Below are 24,963 nucleotides of genomic sequence, written 5' to 3' on the forward strand. Positions count from 1 at the left end.
CACATTGAATGACCTGTAGAGAAAAATATAGTTTGTTGCTCATTAACTGCAGAGACAGGTTTATGCTTTCAGGGCTTGCTTACATGATTATTGCCAAAGCTGCTTGTGTGAGGCTTTAGGAATTCAATGGGCAAGATACAGTTGCTTCTACTCCTGTGTGTGTGGTGGTTTAAACACTGCACTTAGGCAATAAAAGGGTGTTTGTTCTGTTCCACCCCACAGTTCTGTTTAGATTTTCCATTATATACAACTGAATCTAGTTTAGAGGAATCATTTTAAGCTACCACAAAAGTAATGAAAATAAAAAAATAAAAGGTCAAAGAAATTATATTTCTAGGCAAAAAAGAGAAAATCTGAACTTTTAGAAGTATAGCATACACAGAGTTATACAAAACATTAAATTGAAAAACAGTTTTTACAACAGGATATTTTGCAAAAGTCACATTCATCATAAACATTGATAGTGCTGTCTAACCATTCCTGAAATGACATGCAAGCCTTTCTTACTGCAAAGCTAAAGAGCTTCCCCTGGACATGACAGAGGATATGGAAAAGGCTGAGGTACTGAATACCTTCTTCACCTTGGTCTTTACTAGTAAAGACCAAACTATTTGCCCTCAGGAATCCCAGGCCCCAAGACCAGTGGGAAAGCCTGGATCAAGGAAGACTTACCTTTGGTGGAGGAGGATCAAGTTAGGGACCACTGAAACAGACTGGACATACCCAAGTCCATGGGACCTGATGGGATGGATCCACAAGTGCTGAGGAAGCCAGCCAATGTCATTGCAAGGCTACTCTCTATTATCTTTGAAAGGTCTTGGCAATCAGAGAAGGTTCCTGAACACTGGAAGAAAACAAATGTCACTCCTATCTTCAAGAAGGGAAAGACAGGATCTGGGGAACTACAGGCTGGTAAGCCTCACCTCAGTCCCTGGGAAGCCAATGGAGCAACTAATCCTGGAAACCACTTCCAAACATTAAGGACAAGAAGGTTACTGGGAGTAGTCAACATGGATTTAGAAAGGGAAAATCATGCTTAACCAACCTGACAGATTTCTACAGTGAGATGATTGGCTAAGGCAGATGAGGAGTGAGCAGTAGATGTTTGTTTACCTTGACTTTAGCAAGGCTTCCAACATTGTCTCCCACACCATCCTCATAGAGAAGCTGATGAAGTACAGGCTAGGTAAGTAGACAGTGAAGTGGACTGAAAACTGTCTCAACTGGCAGACTCAAAGTCCACCTGGAAGCCAGTCACTAGTGTACCCCAGAGGTCATTATTGGGGCCAACCCTGTTTAACCTCTTCATTAATGATCTGGACAATGAGACTGAGTTCACCCTCAGCTAGTTTGCAGGTGATACAAAACCAGAAAGGGTGGTTGATAGACCAGATGGTTGTGCTGCCATTCAGAGGGACTTGGACAAGCTGCAGAAATGGGCCAACAGGAACCTCATGAAGTTCAACAAAGGGAAATGCAAACTCTGCACTTGGGGAGGAACAGTCCCATGCACCAGTTTATCCTCTACTCAGCACTGGTGAGACCACATCTGTTGTGCTGTGTCCAGTCCTGAAGCTCCCCAGTACAAGGACATGGGCATACTGGAGCAAGTCCAGCAAAGGACCACAAAACTGATTAAGGAATTGGAACATCTGACATATGAGGAGAGGCTGAGAGAACTGGGACTGTTTAGCCTGGAGGAGACAGGGCTCGGGGTGGGTGGGTGGGGTGGGATGGATCGTATCAATGTGTGTTAATACCTGATGGGAGGCAGTAAAGAAAATGGAGCCAGACTTTTCTAGTAGTGCTCAGTGACAGGACAAGAGGCAATGGGCACAAATTTAAATACAAGAAATTCCACCTAAACATAAGAAAAACCTTTCTTACCATGAGGATGATTGAACGCTGGAACAGGTTGCCCAGTGAGGTTGTGGAGTTTCCATTCTCAGAGATATTCAAAACCTGACTAGACATGGCTCTGAGCAACCTTCTCTAGGTGACTGTGCTTTGAGAAGAGGGGAATTGGAATAGATGATCTCCAGCTGTCTCTTCCAACCTCAACCATTCTGACAAGCATATGCCAATTAAGAAACGATAGTTTACACACTATATATCATTATGTACTTCTGTCCAAACGTGTTGGGTCATAGATAGCAGTTGTTTTAGTTTCACTATTCCAGCATGGTACAGGAGTTGGAAAAAAAAAATCTAAAATTATACTACTATGCAATAGAACATTTCTAGCACTGTTCTTTTTCTGGATTTCTGAAATTCACTAAAAACAGCATAGTGGGGAAAAAGCAAGCTGAACCAGACGTGTCACCAACTAGTTCACAGACAGATGAACAGCAGTAGAAAGGACGGGAAGTGTCAGAACCACTTATTATGAGAACATGTAGGATTTAAAATTTGCAGTGTTTGCTCTGGCAGTAGAATTAGTGCTAACACTTAATCCACTTTTAAATGACTATTTATAAATAAAGTGACCTTCTGTTAGAACTCTCATGTCAGTATTTCAATGAAACAATGAGTGGCAATCTGTGGCATCTCCTTGGGATGATTATACATGGTTACTATAGGTGTGAGAACTGTGTGCAAGAACAAACCTCTGACTTTGAACCAATCCAAAACTCTTGACAATTACTAACTTATTAGCAGGAAAAGAGCCCTTCTGCATTCCTCAGCACAAAGAGCAATAGAAAGGCCACTAAATTCACAGTACTGTAGGAAGATGCTGCAAGAACACCCTCTCCCAAGCCCATCAGGGACAGCTATGACCTCTTCCTCCCTAGTCAAAAAAGAGAAAAGTCAGAATTTGGGTTGGTATACTTTTCAATTTGATGTGTCCAAAAGAGTGTCACAGTCCAGTCTACCCCTCCGCATCAGTGGCATGAGATAAGAGCAAAACTTAAAGTAACATGCATAGGTAGGGCAAGTAGTTTTTCTGGATTTCAGTAAGGCTTTTGGTACTGTCCCTCATAGCATCCTTCTGGACAAGTTGTCCAGCTGCGATAAGCAGGTACATGGTGCGCTGGGTGAAGAACTGGCTGAAGGGCAGGGCTCAAAGGGTTGTAGTTGAATGGGGCTACATCTGGCTAGAGACCGGTCACCAGTGGTGTTACTCAGGGCTCAATTCTAGTGCCAGTTCCGTTCAATATTTTTATCAGTGATCTCGATGCAGGAGTTGAATGCATCATTAGTAAGCTTGCTGATAGTACTAGACTGGGAGGTGCTGTTGACTCTCTTGATGGACAGGAGGCCTTGCAGAGAGATCTTGATAGATTGGAGCATTGGGCAATCATCAGTGGCATGAAATTTGACAAGATAAAATGCCGGATTCTGCACCTGGGATGGAGTAACGCCAGACACAAATATAGATTGGGAGAGGAGTGGCTGGAGAGCAGCCCTGCAGGAAGGGATCTGAGGGTGCTGGTTGACAGTAGGCTCAATATGAGTCAGCAATGTGCCCTGGCAGCCAAGAGGGCAAACCACATCCTGTGGTGCATTAAGCATAGTGTAACCAGCCAGCCAAAAGAGGTGATTATCCCGCTGTATTCAGCATTGGTGCAGTCTCACCTTGGGTATTGTATGCAGTTCTGGGCTCCACAATTTAAGAAGGATGTGAAGGTCCTTGAATGCAGCCAGAGGAGGGCAACAAAGCTGGTGAATCTGATCTGTTCTCCCTGGTATCCAGTGATAGGATGCATGGGAATGGTTCAAAGCTGTGCCAAGGGAGGTTTAGACTGGACATGAGATAGCATTTCTTTACAAACAGGGTGGTTAAACACTGGAACAGGCTTCCTAGAGAAGGGGTTGACGCCCCAAGCCTGTCAGGTATTTGGACAATGCCCTTAATAACATGCTTTAACTTGGTCAGCCCTGAATTGGTCAGGCAGTTGGACTAGATGATTGTTGTAGGTCCCTTCCAACTGAAATAGTCTGTTCTACTCTAAGTATATTTATACTCACAAATACATGAAAATGGAAAACTACCTACTTTCTGTCCCCCCAACAGAAGACACGTTAATTAACCAATAGGCAATTATGGCCACACATTCAGCACAGCATCATATGTCATATTCTTTTGAGCCATGCCAACATCTCAACTGAGTAAGATGGGAATAAAGATTGATTACAGAACCATGCATGTCATTCTTGTTCCAGTCACACTGTGTTTCTTTAAGAACATAAAGGACTAGCTCGCATAATATAGTACGGGGGGAATGGAACGGAACAACTACCACCAGCCTGGCAGGATTTCAGTTAGCTTTTTTACTTTTATTAACAAGCATATAATATTATTTGGCAAAACACTGGATACAAGCATCACAATCATAAAATCAAAACATTAAGCAATAATCCCAAAAGGCTTCTCCAGACCAAAACTAGCCACCAATAGTACAAAAATCACACAGGAAACAGTATAGAAAAGTAATCTCTCAAGTGAAAACAAGTCAAAAATATGGTCTTACACCGTGATAGTTTCAGTATCTTTATTATGCCACATATCGAGGATAAAGGCTTAGAGATTGTACTGGTTTATTGTCCTTTAACCTTAATTTAATGTTGTTGCAGAAAAAGAACAAACTCTTTTTGTCCAATTAAATTAATTGGATAAAATAACTTTATTAAACCATGCTTTTTAAGTTAAAAGATACAGAAACATCAGTCTGTCCTTCAAAAATTAGGACTCCATCTTGCAGATACACATTTAAGCAATTTTGTCCACATGAACGATTCTACTGCTTTCAGTGGAACCATCTAGGTTAGTAATAAAGTTACCACTGTAAGAGTTTGCAGAATTTGCCTTTTAGCCCCTGTCTTGCAATCTGACCTCAGCAGATCATGGTAGCTTCAAAAGGTTTCCAAGAAACCTTGAGGATCCACTCAAGTGGCTCAAACAAGAACAGAGTTTTAAATTTGTGTATAGGCATATCAAACTCCATTGTAAAAATATAACGGTTGGCTTCCCACAAAAGGCAGGTACCTAGAGAGTGTCTGTACATGATTACAGATTTTGATGAAAGCAGACATTAAAGTATTTTTCCATGTTGATGTTAGGCACCTTAATAACCTCTCTCTGCACCTTTAAAAGAGACAGAAGTCAATACCTCTCAATTATAGTTAAGTGAATCTTACGCAAAGATTCTAGTATGTATGACATTTTTTCTTTTTATTAACTTCAGGCAGAAAAACTGAAGCATATATTGTATTAACATCTCCAGTGAAATGTCCAAACTGAATCAATTACCTGAGGAAATACAGAAACTAGATTTTTCTGTAAAATTCAGCCTTACATACTAAATACATTTCTTAAGTACTGCTGAGAAAACGCATTAAGATTAATGTGTTATTGTACAGACTAGTTGGCTCTTTCCAATTATACTTAACTCAATAGTAAGATTCATATAATTGAAAAATAGGCTAGCTCTATAGTTCCATTTACCATCCAGTAGGAAAAAAGTGAATCTCCTAAGACTAATTATGCTGTTATAACAACAATAGACCCAGATAAGCTTTCAAAGGCTCATAGTCTATTGAAAAAAAATAGTACCATCATAAATGTAGTCTCATTTTTGCAGTCCCACATTCCCAGAGGTGACAGTGTTGTGTATATTATTGCACAACCAATAAAAATAAATATTCTCAGGTTAGATGACACACAAAAATACCAGTCATAAAAATTGCACAAACCAAATTTGGATAGGCTGCATTTTTTGCATATTACTTCCACAATTCATATTTAAGTTTCTTGCTAGATCATCTATTTTAAAATATTGCTGATGGATAGTTCTTGCACTTAAAGATTTTACAAGCCCATGAAATTCCAAACTTCATTCTTAAAAAAAACCCCAAAAGACCCCAAACCACAAATGAAAATCCCAAGCAAAACCCCACTGAATGTATATATGAAAATCCCCATCTACATTGCTCTTCAATTTAGAAGTAGATGCTACATTTACAGTTTAAACGTATGCCTTATAAATGCATGTTTCTGACTCATTGCAGAAAAGAGTAAGGAAAGCTCTTTAGCCATACATAGCAAAGACTTACAAATAAAAGCCATTCAAACCTAATATAACAGGAAGAAGCTGTAAAAACTTTTTACAGTTTTATATGCCTGCAAATAAAGCCAGACCTTTGAAACAAAAAATAATGATAAAATAAAACAGAATGCTTAATATAATAAATGATTTTTATAAAGCTAATTTTTCCAAGCTCCCAAATCTTATTTAAACTCATTATTATATATTTTCTGTGAATTACCTATTTTTAATGAAAACTATATCTAGTGAGACTCTGAGCCTGGGATAATTTAGTCTCATTGCTGCTGAGGCTAATGCTACAAGATACCTTTTTACCACAATTATTTACCAGCATAAGTGGCTGTAAAAATTACTTCACAGTAATGCTATCTTCATTAAGGTCAAAATAAATTAACCATGACCTCATCAGGATTCAAGAAATATCTATACTGAGCCCAACTTTCAGATTTAAAAGTTAAAAAAAAAAAAAAGAGAAGTCAGTATTGTTTTAGCCAATATAATCTTGGCATTAAATCAACTGTTTCTTAAGCTTCAAAGAAGTAAAACAGAACTTTGACCCCAAGGCTTGCCTCTGACTTGAATTCAGTTGTAGTCTAGTCTTTCTATAAAGCTAGAAAGCAAACAAATGGTGCAGACACCATCCCATCCCTCCCCATGGGAAACAGTTTTTGTAATGACGATATCTATTGTGACATGATGTGAGCAATAGGGTTGTGGTTGGGGTTTTTTTGTTTGCTTTGTTTTTAAAAGCACTGCTGATGTTTTATCAGGTTAAACACATTACAAAAGCAGTTACACACAATTATGAGCAATCACCAGTTATAGGTGTTAACACTGGCTACATATGTAGCTATATAAACAGATTTAAATATATTGATATAGCACCGTAACAAATTTGAGTGATTCCAAAGGTAAACTTGCAAACATATATTCTATACTATAGACAGAGCAAGATTTAGAACTGAATAGCTTTCTGAATTTACATGTTTGTAACTGCTAACCTCTTTCAGTTGTAGAGCTACACAGGGAAACACTAAAATCCCAATAAACTTCAAAAGCACTTCATCAACATCTGATCTTGCAATAAGGTTCCACAGTGTACATATACTGAGGTAGACCAATCACAAATATATTTATTAAACCCTTAGACTGTAGCTGAACAATGAATTAGACATTTACATGGTCTATGGGCTTGAGCTCTGTGTCTGTGTCAGGTACATTAGGGGTGCATGGAGGATGGGTGTTTATAACCATATTTGCACTCTCTGGAGGCCTCATCAACTGGAACCAGCCCCTGATTTACACTGGGAAGTATACCATGACAGCCACATGAAGAGCTCCAGAAAGGCCTATTATGTTAACTTACATATACATCCATATCACCTGAATTCACTATTTTGTGAAAAAACTACCAAAAATAGAGACTAATTAGATCTCACCTGTCATTTTCTGTCACTTCTATTAATGCTAAAAACAGATAAAAGCTAAATTGTAGGTGAGTCCAGAAACAGTACAGCTAAAACAGAGCAAATTTCTAATTCCATCACACACACATTCTCTAAGCCTTGACATAAAGAAATCCCATCTAACTCAGGTGTTCAAATGTAGTGGTCTCACATCATCATTTGCAGAGATGGCAGTACCCCACTGGCCTTACCGTGGCTCTCTTGACAATACCCATAGTTCAGCAGACTTTTTCTTTCTCTTTGCATTTCTTTCAATTTCTTCACCATTCACCATCTATGGCCATAAATGAAAACAAGGGCCCCACTTCCAAAGACAAACAAGTGAACTTAGAGCTTCCCTCTGGCAACAGCAGAACTAGGAAAAGAAGAACTGAAAAGTTCAGTTAAGAAAAGCATGGGAGATGTGCAGAGCAATGTGGTGCTTGGAAAACTCAAGAAGAGGCAGTAGGATTTAGAATACTTGAATAAGCCTCTTATGGGATCAACCTCCTATTATCAAGTAACGTTCAGCAATGCTTTCTTGCAAAGTAGGGGAGCACAGCTGAAAGAAGCAGGACAGTGCTAATCGGCATACTGATTTTCATAGCCATTGACATTTTATGAAAGAATGAAGTGTTTGATATAACTGCCATTTTCAGATGACAGGAAAACTTAAAGAGTTAAAAATTATTGGCAGCCTCCAGCTGCCAATAATACTGCTTATCTTCTTTTCAGTTACTTAAGACCTCACGTCAGACACACTCACAGCCATGCTATATATAATGCTATGCAGCATACAGCTTCCGGAAGTCACTTTCAACTACCACATTTTTATGAAGCTGACTTTTAAAAAGCTTTTTGGTCATTGTACTCAACACTGCTAAGCACTATTGAAGGTGGATTCTCTAAGGTGCGTGCATGTCTGTACACAGACACACATACACATATGGTAGTTTGCATCTTTCAGGGCTTGACACAAGCAAAATTATCAGTTAAGGTCAGATGGTGGCCCTGTAATCTAATCTGACCTCGAAGATAAATAGTAATTGAGCTATAAACAGCTATGGTTTCATATAGAAAACAGTAAAAGAAACACAGAATTGGTTTGCAGTTAACTGAAGAATTTTTAGCTAGTAAAATGGAAACTGCATCCTGGCTTGTAATCAGGAATAGTGCGGCCAGAAGGAGCAGGGAGGTGATAGTGCCCCGTACTCGGCACTGGTGAGGCCGCACCTCGAGTACTGTGTGCAGTTTTGGGCCCCTCACTACAAGAAGGACATCGAGGTGCTGGAGCGTGTCCAGAGAAGGGCAATGAAGTTGGTGAAGGGTCTAGAGAACAAGTCTTATGAGAAGCGGCTGAGGGAATTGGGGTGGTTTAGTCTGGAGAAGAGGAGGCTGAGGGGAGACCTTATCGCTCTCTACAACTACCTGAAAGGAGGTTGTAGTAAGGCGGGGGTCGGTCTCTTCTCCCTAGTAACAAGTGATAGGATGAGAGGAAATGGCCTCAAGCTGTGCCAGGGGAAGTTTAGGTTGGATATTAGGAAAAACTTCTTCACCAAAAGGGTTGTCAGGCATTGGAACAGGCCGCCCAGGGAGGTGGTGGACTCTCCATCCCTGGAGGTATTGAAAAGAAGGGTAGATGTGGTGCTTGAGGATATGGTTTAGTGGTGGACTTGGCAGTGATAGGTTAGTGGTCGGACTCGATGATCTTAAGGGTCTTTTCCAATCTTAACAATTCTATGATTCTATGATCAACAAAAGGTACCCAACAGCCATAGTTTTAACAGCTAATGAAATAGCAAATACTCCCTAAAGTAAAATTTGTTTTTTGCAAGCCCCAATTATATGACATATTTGCTTTAAAACAATTTCACAAGTTCAGGACGTATGAGTATTTGTTATGATTGGATGTAATTTATGCCATGGCAAAATATTAAGGCATATTTTAAAAAATCAAGTGAACTCATTTCAATTCAACATGCAAAGGAGAGGTTATTGAAACATTATTGAAATACAAAATAAAGAACAAACATTGTGCAAAACTAATGAAATAATTGTATCTCCAGGCTTTTAGGGAGTTTTTAATGCCGCATAATAAATATCGCCAGACACTGCATCATTAGGTATTTTCAATGCTCTATAGAATGGCTTGAATAAAGCTGACATAATTGGGCATACTATGTAAAATAAGAACACCTCAGAAAAACATACTGAAACAAGTTGTAAAGTTTAAAGACAAAACTTATTACTTATTACTTATTTTTTAAGTAAATGTAGTAATTTGGTGTTAAAAGCAACATTTTAAATCTCTCCCACACCATTTTAACTTATTTTTGTGTAACTACAAACAGAAGAATCAGGCTGAGCTCCATGGAACTGTGACGTGTTTTTACTACCTGTAAACTCAGTGCTGGTAGAATCCTGCTGAGTTGTGATTTATTTCATTTGTACAAAAATAATTTATTTTTTTTTGTCCAAAAATCCATGCAACACATCCCTAGAAATATTCAGAAGAACAGTCTGCTGTAGAAGCACTACAGTCTTCCAAAACGATTCTGCTGGTTTGTGTCACATGAGAGTTAAGTGCTGCACTAAGGTGCCAGATGACAGTCTCTGAAAAAAAACTGTCCAGAAGGACAATAAAGTTCTCCTACAGCAAGTCCATTTTGGGTCTGTAATGTAGCAGTAGAGGTGCTTTCTGCAAGACAGAATCATCAGACAGGTTAAGGGGCAAAACCAAAATGAATGAATATACTTTATAAATAAAATTTATCTGCTTCATAAATGAAATCTTAGAGAGACTATCAGGGTAGCTATATTCCAAAATTTCACCAAGATACCCCACCTACAGAGCCCCCCACCAAAAGAATCCTTCTACTTTTGTCTCAGTAATTAGTCATCCTAAGAGTAGCTAACTAACACAGGCCATAATGGCATAATAACAGGGCAAGTAAATAGCAATAGTCTCCAGAATGCTCCCCCAATCTCAAACAATTCAGGAATTCTGTGAATTTACCCATTGCTTTTCTAAAGCTATGTAAACTTTTAACACCTACAACATCCTGCATTACAGAGTTCTACAATTCCAGTTTACACAACATAAAGAATAGTGATAAAAGCCTCTTCTGCATGAATTTGTGTGAATTTGCTCTTTAGGTACTTATGTGTGTGCATGGAGCAATAGTTACCTGAAAAGAGCAGGACAAAGAGAGGAAAAGTACATGATGAGGATCACAGAATGATTGAGGTTGGAAGCTCATCTGGTCCAACCCCCCTGCTCAGGCACAGTCACCTAGAGCCAGCTGCCCAGGACTGTATCCAAGATGGCTTTTGACTATCTCCAAGGAGGGAGACTCCACAACATCCCTGGGCAATCTGTGCCAGTGCTCAGTCACCCTCACAGTAAAAAAGTGTTTCCTGATGTTCAGACGGAATTTCCTGTGTTTCAGCTTGTGCCCATTGCCTCTTGTCCTGTCATTGGGCATCACTGAAGAGAGCCTGACTCTGTCCTCTTGGCACCCTCCCTTCAGGTATTTATATATGTTGATGAGATCCCCCCCAAGCTTTCTCTTCTCTAGGCTGAACAATCCCAGGTGTCTCAGCCTTTCCTCATAGGAGAGATACTCTAGTCACTTAATCATCTTCATGGCCCTTCACTGGACTCTCTCCAGTGTGTTCATGTCTCTCTTGTACTGGGGAGCCCAGAACTGGACACAGGACTCCAGGTGTGGCCTCACCAGTACTGAGTAGAGCGGAGGGAAGCCCTTAAAGGGGGAGGGAGGACTCCTGAAACACAAGTACTGTTGAATGCACATTCTTACATTTCAATAAGAGCCAAATAGGTTGTAAAACCAGAGATTGCTGCAGTGGAATAGTGAGTTTAAACACAAAAGCAAAAGGTGTAATTAGTAAGAAAGCAATCCAGGTTTCTGAAAGGTGTTATGAATTTTAACGCAGATGCTAGATGGGCCAACCATAGGTGACATACAGCTGGATCTACTACTCACCAAAAAGGAAGAACTTTCTGGGGACATGATAATCAATGGCAGCCTTGGTTGTAGCAACCATGGAATAGTGAAGTTCAAGATCCTGAAGGGAGAGAGGGGATCAAGTAGCAGAGTACAGATCCCAGGCTTCAGTAGAGCAGAAATTTGCTTTTTCAGGAAGCTGGTAAGTGGGATCCCATGAGAGGCAGCTCTGAAGGGCAAAGGAGCTCAAGAGATGACAAGTCTTTAAGGACAACGTCCTCCAAGCACAAGAACAGTCCATGCCAATACTCAGAAAAATTAGTAGATGTAGCAGGGGACCATCTTGGCTAAACAGGGTGCTCATGAGAAAAAGGACATATACAGGAGGTGGAAGTGAGGACAGGCTACAGAAGAATATAGAAACATTGCCTGGGTATACAGGGATGGTTTGGGGAAAGCCAAAGCTCAGCTGGAGCTGAAACTGGCAAGGGACATCAAGGGCAACAAGAAGAACTTCTACTGCTACATTATCAATAAAAGAATAAGCAAGGAAAATATGAGCCCACTGCTGCATGGGGTGGACAATTAAGTGACTGCAGATAAAGTTGAGGTACTCGGTGCCGCCTTTGCCTTGGTTTTCACCAACAAGGTCTCCCAGGCCTTTTTGTGCCTAGAGACAGGGCTCAGGGCGAAGACAAACAGCCAGTAGCAGAGGAGGATCGAGTTAGGGATCTATTGAGAAATCTCAGCCCATACTAGTCCATGAGACTAGATGGGATGCATCCAAGGGTGCCACGAGAAGTTCCTGATGTCATTGCAAGGCCACACTATCACCACTGAAAGATCACAGAGATCAGGGAAGGTAGCCAATGACTGGAGAAATGTTGTACCCATCTTCAAAAAGGGCAAGAAGGACTATCTAGGGAACTAGAGGCCAGTCAGCCTCACTTTGGTGATCCCAGGGAAAGTCATGAAGTGAGTCCTCTTGGAGGCCATTTCTGGGCACATAAAGGCAAAGGTAAATCCATGCTGGCTATTCTCAGTCACCAAGGGGAAAAAAAAAATCACGCTTGACCAACTTGATTGCCTTCTTTAATGAAATGACTAGATCATGATGGATGAGAAGAGAACGGTGGATGTTGTCAACCTTGACTTAAGCAATGCTTTCAGCACCATCTTGCACAGCATCTGTGCTGGTTTTGGCTGAGAAGGGGCTAATTCTCCTCACTGTGGGGGTCGGCTACCTTTCCAGCTTCCCGCGCTCTGCCACGTGGCGGGGGGGGGGGGGGCTGGGAGGGGCAGGGCCATGGTGGGGGCGGCTGACCCCGACTGGCCAATGGCAGGTACATTCCGTACCATGTGACACCTTGACCAGTATATTGAGGGGGGGCAGTTCGCGGCTCGGGAGCGGCGCGGCGTCGGGTCAGCAGTCGGTGAGCGGCTGCGTCGCGTGCGGTTTGTTCCGGCGCTTCGTTCCCCCTCTCCCCTCCCTTCCCCCCTCCCCCGGGGCTTTGCGCCTCTCGTTGTTCTCCTTTACATTGCATTTCTGTTGTTGTTTCTTTTAATTTTAATTATTAAACTGTTCTTATCCCAACCCACGAGTGTTACCCTTCTGATTCTCTCCCCCATCTACCGGTGGGGGAGTGAGCGAGTGACTCTGTGGGGCTGAGCTGCCGGCTAAACCACGACAGTCTTTTTGGCGCCCAACGTGGGGCTCAAGGGTTGGAGATAATAACAGCTGCTGGTCACAGAACCATGTTGTCCTTTTTGCAGTTGGTGTTAAAGATTGGTGTTGGTTTGTTTAGTCTGCTGTGTTCTGCTGTGATTAGTAACGTTTTGCCTACAAGATTTGTTATACAAACACTGTTTTTCAGCTTTATCTGGTATTTGGGGTTTTTGCTGAAACCGTTACTGTACTTTGGATACCACCTTGTTGAGGCAATTAGCAATTATACCTTCTCCTCGGAGAGATTTTATATGGAGGAAATACAGAATGGTATCTTTGCAACTTTGTTCTATGATGTCTGTGCCTCTATTACAACAACATTGTTGTATCTTGAACATCCTTGGGTGGTTAAGGTGCACTTATTGTTAGTTTTTGGGCATGCTGTTTTGGTTTTGACTAAGCAGCTTCAGAATATCACCGAGAAATCTGCCCCGAGGCTTGATAGTTACGAGTGGCAGGGCATTTGGGATAGCATGGGCAAATACCTAGGGGAGTGGGCACCCCCAGTGTTTTGGAGTTTCACACCCGAACAAGTGCAGAATCCTAAAAACCTAGTAGACTATTTGGAGAAAGTATGTTGTTACGCTGGGAACTCCAGAGAGACACAGATCACTGCAACGTGCTGGGGCCTGGCCCATGCATACCGAGCCCTGCTCAACAGTATTCAGTGCCCCCAAGGGGAAGAGAAGGTCTCTGGATTGAAATGCAAAGTGACTGGCACTGTAGACACTCCAGCCCTGACGACAGGCACTGCAGCCACTCAAACCCCCACGACAGGTACTGGAGATGGCTCAGAAAATAAACCCGTACCAGTATCAGTTGCCCCCATACACAAGACGAAATATTGGAAGCGGACATCAACTCTTTTAGAACGAGATGATGAAGAAGCAGGGCCATCACGAGGAGAGGAGGAAGAAGTCATAAATGAAATAGAGACCACCTGATCCCTGTCCTTAAGCGAGTTGCGAGATATGGAAAAAGATTATAGCCGTCGTTCAGGTGAACACATTGTCTCCTGGCTGCTCTCATGCTGGGATAATGGGGCCAGTAGCCTGGAACTAGAGGGAAAAGAAGCCAAACAACTGGGATCCCTTTCTGGGGAAGGGGGCATTGACAAAGCAACTGGAAAAAGAACACAAGCCCTCAGCCTCTGGAGGCGACTCCTGTCTGGAGTGAAGGAAAGGTATCCCTTTAAAGAAGATGTTACATATCGCCCAGGAAAATGGACAACTATGGAGAAAGGCATCCAGTATCTAAGGGAATTAGCTGTGCTTGAGGTGATTTATGGTGACCAGGACGATCAACGGTCATCCAAAGATCCAGATGAAGCCGAGTGCACACGACCCATGCGGCGGAAGTTTGTACGGAGCGCACCATCTTCGCATGCAAACTCGTTGGCAGTAATGTCCTGGAAAGATGACGAGACACCAACGGTGGTGGAGGTGATTGATAGACTCCGGGATTACGAAACAAATATCTCTTCCTTGCTCGTCTCTGCTGTGGAGAAACTATCCCAAGAGGTCCAGCAACTCAAAGAAGATATGTCCTACTCCCCACCTCGACAGAGTAGTGTCTCAGCTGTTCGGAATAAGCATCCTTTGACTCAAAGAAGGGGATACACACCACGGGCCACCCTATGGTTCTACCTGCGTGACCATGGAGAGGACATGATGAGGTGGGATGGCAAGCCTACCTCGACCCTACAGGCACGAGTGCATGAACTGCAAGGAAGAAGAGTCACTCAGGGAGGCTCTTCCAGGAAAGCTGCTGCTCCAGTTTCCAGTGAGCAAGTCCCCAGACAGAGGAGTAGAAGCGCTGATTTTATTTCTAAGTGTAATAGAGGGACTCCTGATTCACATTTACAGGAAGTGAGTTGTGACTGCCATGATCAGGACTAGAGGGGCCCTGCCTCCAGCCAGGTGGAGGAAAGGGATAACCGGGCTTACTGGACTGTGTGGATCCGATGGCCTGGCACGTCCGACCCACAGGAGTATAAAGCTTTAGTGGACGCCGGCGCACAGTGCACCTTAATGCCATCAAACTATATAGGGGCAGAACCCATTAGCATTGCTGGAGTGACAGGGGGATCCCAAGAGCTAACTGTATTGGAGGCCGAAGTGAGCCTAACCGGGAATGAGTGGCAGAAGCATCCCATTGTGACTGGCCCAGAGGCTCCGTGCATCCTTGGCATAGACTACCTCAGGAGAGGGTATTTCAAGGACCCAAAAGGCTACAAGTGGGCTTTTGGTGTCGCTGCCTTGGAGGCGGAGGAAACTAAACAGCTGTCTACCTTGCCTGGCCTCTCGAAGGACCCTTCTGTTGTGGGGTTGCTGAAGGTCAAAGAACAACAGGTGCCAATCGCCACCACAACAGTGCACCGGCAGCAATATCGCACCAACAGAGACTCTCTGATCCCCATCCATGAGCCCATTCACCAACTGAGGAGCCAAGGAATCATCAGTAAGACCCACTCACCCTTTAACAGTCCCATATGGCCAGTGCGGAAGTCTAATGGAGAGTGGAGACTAACAGTAGACTATCGTGGCCTGATCGAAGTCACTCCACCATTGAGTGCTGCTGTGCCAGACACGCTAGAACTTCAATACGAACTGGAGTCAAAGGCAGACAAGGGGTATGCCACAACTGATATTGCTAATGCATTCTTCTCAATCCCTCTGGCAGCAGAATGCAGGCCACAGTTTGCTTTCACATGGAGGGGCGTCCAGTACACCTGGAATCGACTGCCCCAGGGGTGGAAACACAGTCCTACCATTTGCCATGGACTGATTCAGACTGTACTGGAACAAGGAGAAGCTCCAGAACACCTTCAGTACATTGATGACATCATTGTGTGGGGCAACACAGCGGAAGAAGTTTTTGAGAAAGAAGAGAAAATAGTCCAAATCCTTCTGAAAGCTGGTTTTGCCATAAAACTAAGTAAGGTGAAGGGACCCGCACGAGAATCCAGTTATTAGGAATCAAATGGCAAGATGGTCGTCGTCAGATTCCAATGGATGTGATCAACAAAATAGCAGCCATGTCTCCACCAACTAGCAAAAAGGAAACACAAGCTTTCTTGGGCATTGTGGGTTTTTGGAGAATGCATATTCCAAATTACAGTATGATTGTAAGCCCTCTCTATCAAGTGACCCAGAAAATGAATGATTTCAAATGGCGCCCTGAGCAACAACAAGCCTTTGAACAGACTAAACGAGAAATAGTTCATGCAGTAGCCCTTGGGCCAGTCCAGGCAGGACAAGATGTAAAAAATGTGCTCTACACTGCAGCCGGGGAGAATGGCCCTACCTGGAGCCTCTGGCAGAAAGCACAGGGGGAGACCCGAGGTCGACCCCTAGGGTTTTGGAGTCGGTGATACAGAGGGTCCGAAGCCCACTATACTCCAACTGAAAAAGAGATATTGGCAGCATATGAAGGGGTTCGAGCTGCTTCAGAAGTGGTTGGTACTGAGGCACAGTTGCTCCTGGCACCCTGACTGCCAGTGCTGGGCTGGATGTTCAAAGGAAACGTCCCCTCTACACACCATGCAACTGATGCTACGTGGAGTAAATGGGTTGCACTGATCACCCAGCGGGCTCGAGTAGGAAACCCCAGTCGCCCAGGAATCTTGGAAGTGATTATGGACTGGCCAGAAGGCAAAGATTTTGGATTATCACCAGAGGAGGAGGTGACACGTGCTGAAGAAGCCCCACTCTATAACAAACTGCCAGACGATGAAAAGCAATATGCCCTGTTTACTGATGGGTCCTCTCGCCTTGTGGGAAAGCACCGGAGATGGAAGGCTGCTGTTTGGAGTTTTATACGGCAAGTCACAGAAACTGCTGGAGGAGAAGGTGAATCGAGCCAGTCTGCAGAGGTAAAGGCCATCCAGCTGGCCTTAGACATTGCTGAACGGGAAAAGTGGCCAGTGCTCTATCTCTATACTGACTCCTGGATGGTGGCAAACGCCCTGTGGGGCTGGCTGCAGCAGTGGAAGCAAAGCAACTGGCAGCGCAGAGGCAAACCCATCTGGGCTGTCACATTGTGGCAAGATATTGCTGCCCGGGTAGAGAACCTGGTTGTAAAGGTACGTCATGTGGATGCTCACGTCCCCAAGAGTCGGGCCACTGAAGAACATCGGAACAACCAGCAGGTAGATCAGGCTGCCAGGATTGAAGTGGCTGAGGTGGATCTGGACTGGCAACATAAGGGTGAACTATTTCTAGCTCGGTGGGCCCATGACACCTCAGGCCATCAAGGGAGAGATGCAACATACAGGTGGGCTCGTGATCGAGGGGTGGACTTGACCATCGATGCTATTGCACAGGCTATCCACGAATGTGACACATGCGCTGCAATCAAGCAAGCAAAGCGGGTAAAGCCTCTGTGGTATGGGGGACGATGGCTGAAATATAAATATGGGGAGGCCTGGCAAATTGACTATATCACACTCCCACAAACCCGTCAAGGCAAGCGCCATGTGCTTACAATGGTAGAAACAACGACCGGCTGGCTGGAAACATATCCCGTCCCCCACGCCACTGCCGGCAACACTATCCTGGGTCTTGAAAAACAAGTACTGTGGCGACATGGCACCCCAGAGAGAATTGAGTCAGACAATGGGACTCATTTCCGAAATAATTTCATAGACACCTGGGCCAAAGAGCACAGCATTGAGTGGGTGTATCACATCCCCTATCACGCACCAGCCTCTGGGAAAATTGAACGGTACAATGGACTGTTAAAGTCTACACTGAGAGCAATGGAGGGTGGAACATTCAAGCACTGGGATACACATTTAGCAAAAGCCACGTGGTTAGTCAACACGAGAGGATCTGCCAACCGAGCTGGCCCTGCCCAGTCAGAAATCCTACATACTGTGGAAGGGGATAGAGTCCCTGTAGTGCACACAAAAAGTATGCTGGGCAAAACAGTCTGGGTTCTTCCTGCCTCCGGCAAAGGCAAACCCTTTTGTGGGATTGCTTTTGCTCGAGGACCTGGGTGCATTTGGTGGGTGATGCGGGAGGATGGAGAAATCCGATGTGTGCCTCAAGGGGATTTGATTTGGGGCGAAAACAGTCAATGAACTGAATGGCACAATGTGAACTGCTATATAATATTGTGTGTCACCTCTGTGTTGTATCAATGATATCAGAGTACGAGCCTCCCAACCCATGGAAGATAAACTATGAAACAAGCCGTGCAGCAGTGATGGAACGATGACTGACTCGGTATGCAGCAACCCAACGACACACACCATCTCTCCCGCCCTGAAAGACTGATACGACAGATGGAGCCCAGAGTCATGGACTGGGTGAACTCACTGGACATTTTAATGGACATTTTACAGGGAAGGTCCATGAACTAAGGGAATGATGTCTGTGTATTATGTTAAAGGATGGGAAGGGGAGGGGTGGTGGTTGGTAAGGTTGTATCGGATGGTATGGGACCTGGGCATGGTGTAAATGGTATGGAATAAGGGGTGGAGAATGTGCTGGTTTTGGCTGAGAAGGGGTTAATTCTCCTCACTGTGGGGGTCAGCTACCTTTCCAGCTTCCCACGCTCTGCCACGTGGCGGGTGGGGGGGGCTGGGAGGGGCAGGGCCATGGTGGGGGCGGCTGACCCCGACTGGCCAATGGCAGGTTCATTCCATACCATGTGACACCATGACCAGTATATTGAGGGGGGGCAGTTCGCGGCTCGGGAGCGGCGCGGCGTCGGGTCGGCGGTCGGTGAGCGGCTGCGTCACGTGCGGTTTGTTCCGGCGCTTCGTTCCCCCTCTCCCCTCCCTTCCCCCCTCCCCCGGGGCTTTGCGCCTCTCGTTGTTCTCCTTTACATTGCATTTCTGTTGTTGTTTCTTTTAATTTTAATTATTAAACTGTTCTTATCCCAACCCACGAGCGTTACCCTTCTGATTCTCTTCCCCATCTACCGGTGGGGGAGTGAGCGAGCGACTGTGTGGGGCTGAGCTGCTGGCTAAACCACGACAGCATCCTTGTATCCAAATTGGAACATTATGATCTGGATGGGTGGACTACCTGATGAGTGAAGGCCCAGGTGGATTGTGAGGCTCAGAGGGGAGCGGTTAATGGGTTGTACCCTACACAGAGGCCAGTGACATGTGGAGCATTGCATGGGTCTATCCTGGGACCTGTGCTGTTGAATGTCTTTATCAGTGACCTGGAGGAGGAGACAGAATCCACTATCCATCAAGCTTGTGGATGACTCCAAACTGAGGGAGTGCAGCTGACACACTTGAGGATGGGGCTGCCATTCAGAGGGACCTCGACAGGCTAGAAGGATGAGGTGACAAGAATCTCATTAAATTCAAGATCAACGGCAAAGTCACAAGATATTACAAGCTGGGTAGCAGGTCTACTGAAAAGGACCCGGGGGTCCTGGTTGAAAGCAAGTTGAACATGAGTCAGCAGTGTGCTCTGGCAGTGATGAAGCCTAACAGGATATTGGGGTGTATCAACAGAAGCACAGCCAGTAAACTGAACAAACTCAATGGAACAATGTCCAAGTGGAAAGCAGTGATAAGTGGTGTCCCTCAAGGACCCATACTGGGACCAATGCTATTTAATATCTTCATCAACAACATAGACAGTAGGATTGAGCGCACCCTCAGCAAGTTTGCAGACGCCAAGCTGAGTGGTGCAGTTGATATGCTAGAGGGAAGGACTGCCATCCAGAGGAACCTTGACAGGCTTGAGCAGTGGGCCCCTGTGAACCTCATGAAGTTCAACAAGGCCAAGTGCAGGGTCCCATGCCTGGGCTGGGGCAATCCCCAATACCAGTACATACTGGGGGATGAATGGATTGAGAGCAGCCCTGTGGAGGAGGACTCAGGGATATACTGGTGGATGAAAAATTGGACGGGAGCCAACAACGTGTGCTTGCAGCCCAGAAAGCTAATCATATCCTGGGCTGCATCAAAAGAAACGTGGACAGCAGGTCAAGGGCGGTCATCCTCCCCCTCTGCTCTCATGAGACCCCACCTGGAGTACTGCTGAGTAGAGGGGAGGGATCATGTCTTTCCAGCTGATAGCAATGCTATATATACATTTCTGCCAAGCTGCTTTCCAGCTGGGTGGCCCCAAGCATATATTGGTGCATGGGGTTGTTCTTCCCCAGGTGCAGGACTTTGCCCTTCCCCTTGTTGAACTTCATGAGGCTCTTCATGAACTTCATGAAGATAGTGTGTAAAAGTCTCCCAAGAACCAATAAGCTCCTGAAACTAGCAGTCCTGTTGAACCCACAAGACCTGATAAACGCAGAACACCAAGGGTCTGCTTAAGGCCAAGGCCATGAGCAAACACTGGCACTAATAATGGGTTGCACAACTCAGACCACATCCAAGAAAGTGGCGGCTGCTATATGTAGATGAAAACTATAGGATTATATATGCCCCTGAATAGACAAGGGACTACTGAAGGACTTTATGAACACCTACCTGAAAGCTACTAGCATGTCAGTATGACCCTCTACTTCTTAGTAGACAGATGGGGTTGGCTTCCCTACTGTTGCTCCAGTCCAACAATTACAAGCACATGTGCACAAGTGAATTATGTTAATTATTCACACAGTACAATCACTTATCTAGTGGATGGAGTTAGTTTTCTTCATAGCAGCTCTTAAGGTGCTATGTTTTGGATTTGTGACCAAAACAGTGTTGATAACACGCCCGTGCTTTAGTTATTGCTGAACAGTACTAGCTGTTCATCATCGAGGCTGCCTGTCTCTCACACTGCCCCATTGGCAGGTAGGCTGGAGGTACACAAGAAATTGGGAGGGGATTCAATAAAAGCTGTGGGAAATAAGGAGGAAGGAGGGAATGTTTGGACCATTATGCATGAGGGAGCCCTGCTTTCCTGGAAATGGCTAAACAGCTGCCTGCTGATGGGAAGTAGCAAATGAATTCCTTGTTTTGCTCTGCTTGCATACACAGCTTTGCTTTACCCATTAAACTGTCTTTATCTCAACCCAAAATTTTTATGAGAATTAGTTGCCCAAATGCACCCCTGCTATTCACAACTGCCCATGCAGTAAAACGCAGGGGAATCTACCTGGAATCAATGGGTAGAGATAACACAGTGTGTTATGAAGTATTAGGGACTAGTTCAGGAGAAAAGGGAAAAATTTCTTAGCTAGATCAAGAGAAACCAGGGACTTAAAGTAATGGTGAAGATGGACAATAGAGAGGAGGTTGCAGAGGAATAAGGATAAGAGAAATAGGTGCAGGAAACAGTGACAATAAGGTTAGTAAATCAGAAGAAATGGACCAAATCTGTGTAAGGCTGTGGAAAGTGTTAAAGGATTCAGGAGAATATATGGCAAAATGGATTAGGAAGAAAACATGGGATAAGCTAAAAAGAGTGATACAAAGGCTGAAAAGAAGAGCAGTAGAAGCAGTATACCTCAGTACTCAAGCTCCACTGCCCTACCCTCATTGATGAAAACCAACAATAGGGAAGTCTGCTTTGGGCCCAGGACTACCCATACAAATGGATGCTTGTGTGCCAAATACATTGGGATCCTGGGGGGGATGGACACGACCCCCAGTATTTTGTATGAAGTAGAGAAAAAAAAAATGGTGTTTTCCTAGACACAGGAGCATGAATCAGTTTGTCTAAAACTTTTCTTAAATAATCTATTCAACAAGAAAATATGAAGGCAGCCTCTTTCAACAGGAAGGAAGGAAAAGGCCCTAAATATTATATTATGAATCTAATAATAGGGCAGTGAGCTGCTGATATCAAGTATGAGGTTGTAAATAATAGCAAAGAACCTCTTATTTTAGGAATTGACTGGATAATGGAACATGGAATCTTAATTTTTATAGTGATATTTTGTAGAAATATAAAGGAATATAGGAAGCAGGGAAAGGCTGGTATAAAGATTCAAGAGAACAAGTACAAACTTTAAGTGAAATAAATAAAGAATTCTGGCAGCAACAGGTCCCAGGAGTATGGCAGAAAAAATCCTACAGTGTGGAAAAAAGAAATGACCAAGTTGAAACAGCGGGACCCTCAGTTCATCCCATTATACAATATCCATATCTTAAAAAGCTAGGGCAGCTCTGGGAGAAATCATTAAGGAGTATCTAGAACAAGGTGTTTTGTGGGAAATTATAAACCCACATATGTCAGGGAGCAGTGAGGGCCATCTCCACCCTAAGGGATGAGGAGCCAAATGCGATAACAAGGCCAACAGGGCAGGGGCCTTGCTGGCCAGAGCCCTAACAGTACCTGAGCAAGGTGAGCAGGGTAGACCCAGGGATGGTAAACAGGTTCAACTAAGAGTCCAGATCATCAGGCAAGTTCATGGTGATGAGGCAAGTCCAAGATAAAGCCAGGAAGATAATCTGCAGATTAGTGTCAGGATCAGGTCTGATGAGAGTAACCAGGGTCAGACAGAGATCGCCAAGTAGGTCCACAGTGACGAGGTAAGGCCATGGTCAGACTAGAAAATCAGTCTGCAGGTCAGGGTCCAGATCAGTGGGGTCTATGGCCAAGCACAACTGTGACTGAGCTGGAGTCTAGTACTACTATGACATAGCTCAAGCAGGGACTGAAGGCCCAGGTCTGAGCTGAACTGGGGCTCCTGGGCAGAGGGTGTGGAGGCCCCAAGTAAGGCTGGGCAGGGCCATTAAGACCTATTAGTGCCCTCAGGGGCTGTGCTGGTTTTGGCTGCGAAAGGGTTAATTCTGTTCACTGTAGTGCCTGTAATAGTCAGGGACCTTTCCAGCTTCCCATGCTCTCCCACATGGGCAAGAGGCCGGGAGGGGCGGGGCCACAGCCAAGACAGCTGACCCCGACTGGCCAATGGGATGTTCATTCCATACCATGTGACGCCATGACCAGTATATTAACGGTTGCAGTTGGCGCGCAGGGGTTGTTGGGGCTCGGGGACTGGCGGTGTCGGGTCAGCCGGTGGTGAGCGGCTGCATCACGTGCGGTTTGTTTTGGTGGTTCATTCCCCTTTCCCCCCACCCCGGGTTTTGCGCCTCTCATTGTTTTCCTTTCCATTGCATTTTTGTTGTTTTTGTTTTATTTTAAATATTAAACTGTTCTTATCTCAACCTGTGAGCTTTACCCTTACGATTCTCTCCCCCGTCCCACCGGTGGGGGAGTGAGCGAGTGGCTGTGTGGGGCTGAGTTGCCAGCTAAACCACAACGTGGGCCTAACAATAAAATTCTCCATTATGGCCTGTTAAAAAGGCTGATAAAAATCCTGGAGAATGATGGTAGGCTACTGTCAGATGAAGTGTAAGAAGGAAATGCATAGGCAGTGGAACGAGGGACACATATCCTGGGAAGAATGTAGGGATGCTGCTCAGATACATAGGGATTGGATGAGGAATGCGAAGGTACAGCTGGAGCTGAATTTGGGTAGGGAGGCAAAGAATGAGAAGGGCTTTTACAGATAAGTTGGCCAGAAAAGGAAGATAAAAGAAAATGTACCCCCACCAGTAAATATGACAGGAGAACTGGTGACAACCAACATGTTGAAGACTGAGGTACTCAACATTTTTCTTGCCTCGGTTTTCAATGGTAACCTCTCTTCCCACATGTCTCAAGTCCCTGAATCTAAAAGCAGGGACTGGGGAAAAGAAGTCCCTCCCATCATCGAAGATCAGATTTGAGACCACCTGAGGTATCTGAACATACACTGGTCCATGGGACCCAACAAGATGCATGCCAGGGTCCTGAGGGAATTGGCTAATGTAGTTGCCAAGCCACTCAATGATCTCTGAAAACTCATGTCAGTCAGGCAAAGTTCCCAGTGACTGGAAAAAGGGCTTGACTAAACTAGTGGCCCTCTATGATGGAGTGACTATCAGTTGGCAAGGCAAGAGCTATGGACATCATCTACCTGGACTTCTGTAATGCCTTTGATATCATCCCCCACAACATTCTTGCCTCTAAATTGGAGAGATATGGGTTTGATGGATGGACTGTTAGTTGGATAAGGAACTGGCTGGATGGCCGCATCCAAAGAGTTACAGTTGACAGCTCAATGTCCAAGTGGAAAGCAGTGACAAGCGGTGTCACATTTTTGTTGTGGTGCCATGAGACCCCACCTGGAGTACTGCATCCAGCTCTGGGGTCCCCAGTACAAGGAAGACATGGACCTGTTAAAGTGGGTCCAGAGGAGGGCCACAAAAATGGTCAGAGGGCTGGAACACCTCTCTTAATAAGAAAGGCTGAGAGAGTTGGGGTTGTTCAGCCTGGAAAAGAGATGGCTCCAGGGAGACCTTATTGCAGCCTTTCAATACTTCAAGGGGGCTTCTGAGAAAGATGGAGAAGGACTTTTTACCAGGGCTTGTAGTGACAGGACAATGGGCAACTGTTCTAAACTGAAAGAGGGTAGGTTTTGACTGGACATAAGGAAGAAATTATTTATGATGAGGGTGGTGAGACACTGGAACGGGTTGCCCAGAGAAGCTGTGGATACCCCATCATTGGAAGTGTTCAGTCAGGCTGGATGGGGCTTTGAGCAACCTGATCTAGTGAAAGATGTCCCTGCCCATGGCAGGGGAGTTGGACTAGATTATCTTTAAAGGTCCCTTCCAACATTCCATTTTATGATTCTATGATTCTATATTGGGGCCAATACTGTTTAACATCATCCTTAATGACTTGAGCAATGGGGCAGAGTGCACCCTCAGCAAGTTTGCAGATGATACAAAACCAGGTGGAGTGTTAGATACACTTGATGGTTTTGCTGTTGCTTTAGGAGGACTTTCACAAACTACAGAAATGGGCTGACAGGAA

The 24,963-nt window shown here is 44.6% G+C and overlaps 1 protein-coding gene across 6 annotated transcripts in view; it reads right to left on the reverse strand.

Moving 5' to 3' along the window:
* Positions 1-9,543: 9,543 nt before the first annotated feature.
* LOC135310861 (polycomb group RING finger protein 3-like) overlaps positions 9,544-24,963 on the reverse strand; it is a 116,034-nt gene continuing 100,614 nt past the window's right edge. For all 6 annotated transcript variants that reach the window (XM_064439931.1, XM_064439934.1, XM_064439933.1 and 3 more), the window contains one exon: positions 9,544-10,190. In XM_064439931.1, the coding sequence (XP_064296001.1) occupies positions 10,143-10,190 (48 nt within the window). In that variant the 3' untranslated portion in view covers positions 9,544-10,142. The remainder of the gene's footprint in view (positions 10,191-24,963) is intronic.

This window comes from Phalacrocorax carbo, assembly GCF_963921805.1.
Source record: "Phalacrocorax carbo chromosome W unlocalized genomic scaffold, bPhaCar2.1 SUPER_W_unloc_3, whole genome shotgun sequence".
NCBI lineage: Eukaryota > Metazoa > Chordata > Aves > Suliformes > Phalacrocoracidae > Phalacrocorax > Phalacrocorax carbo.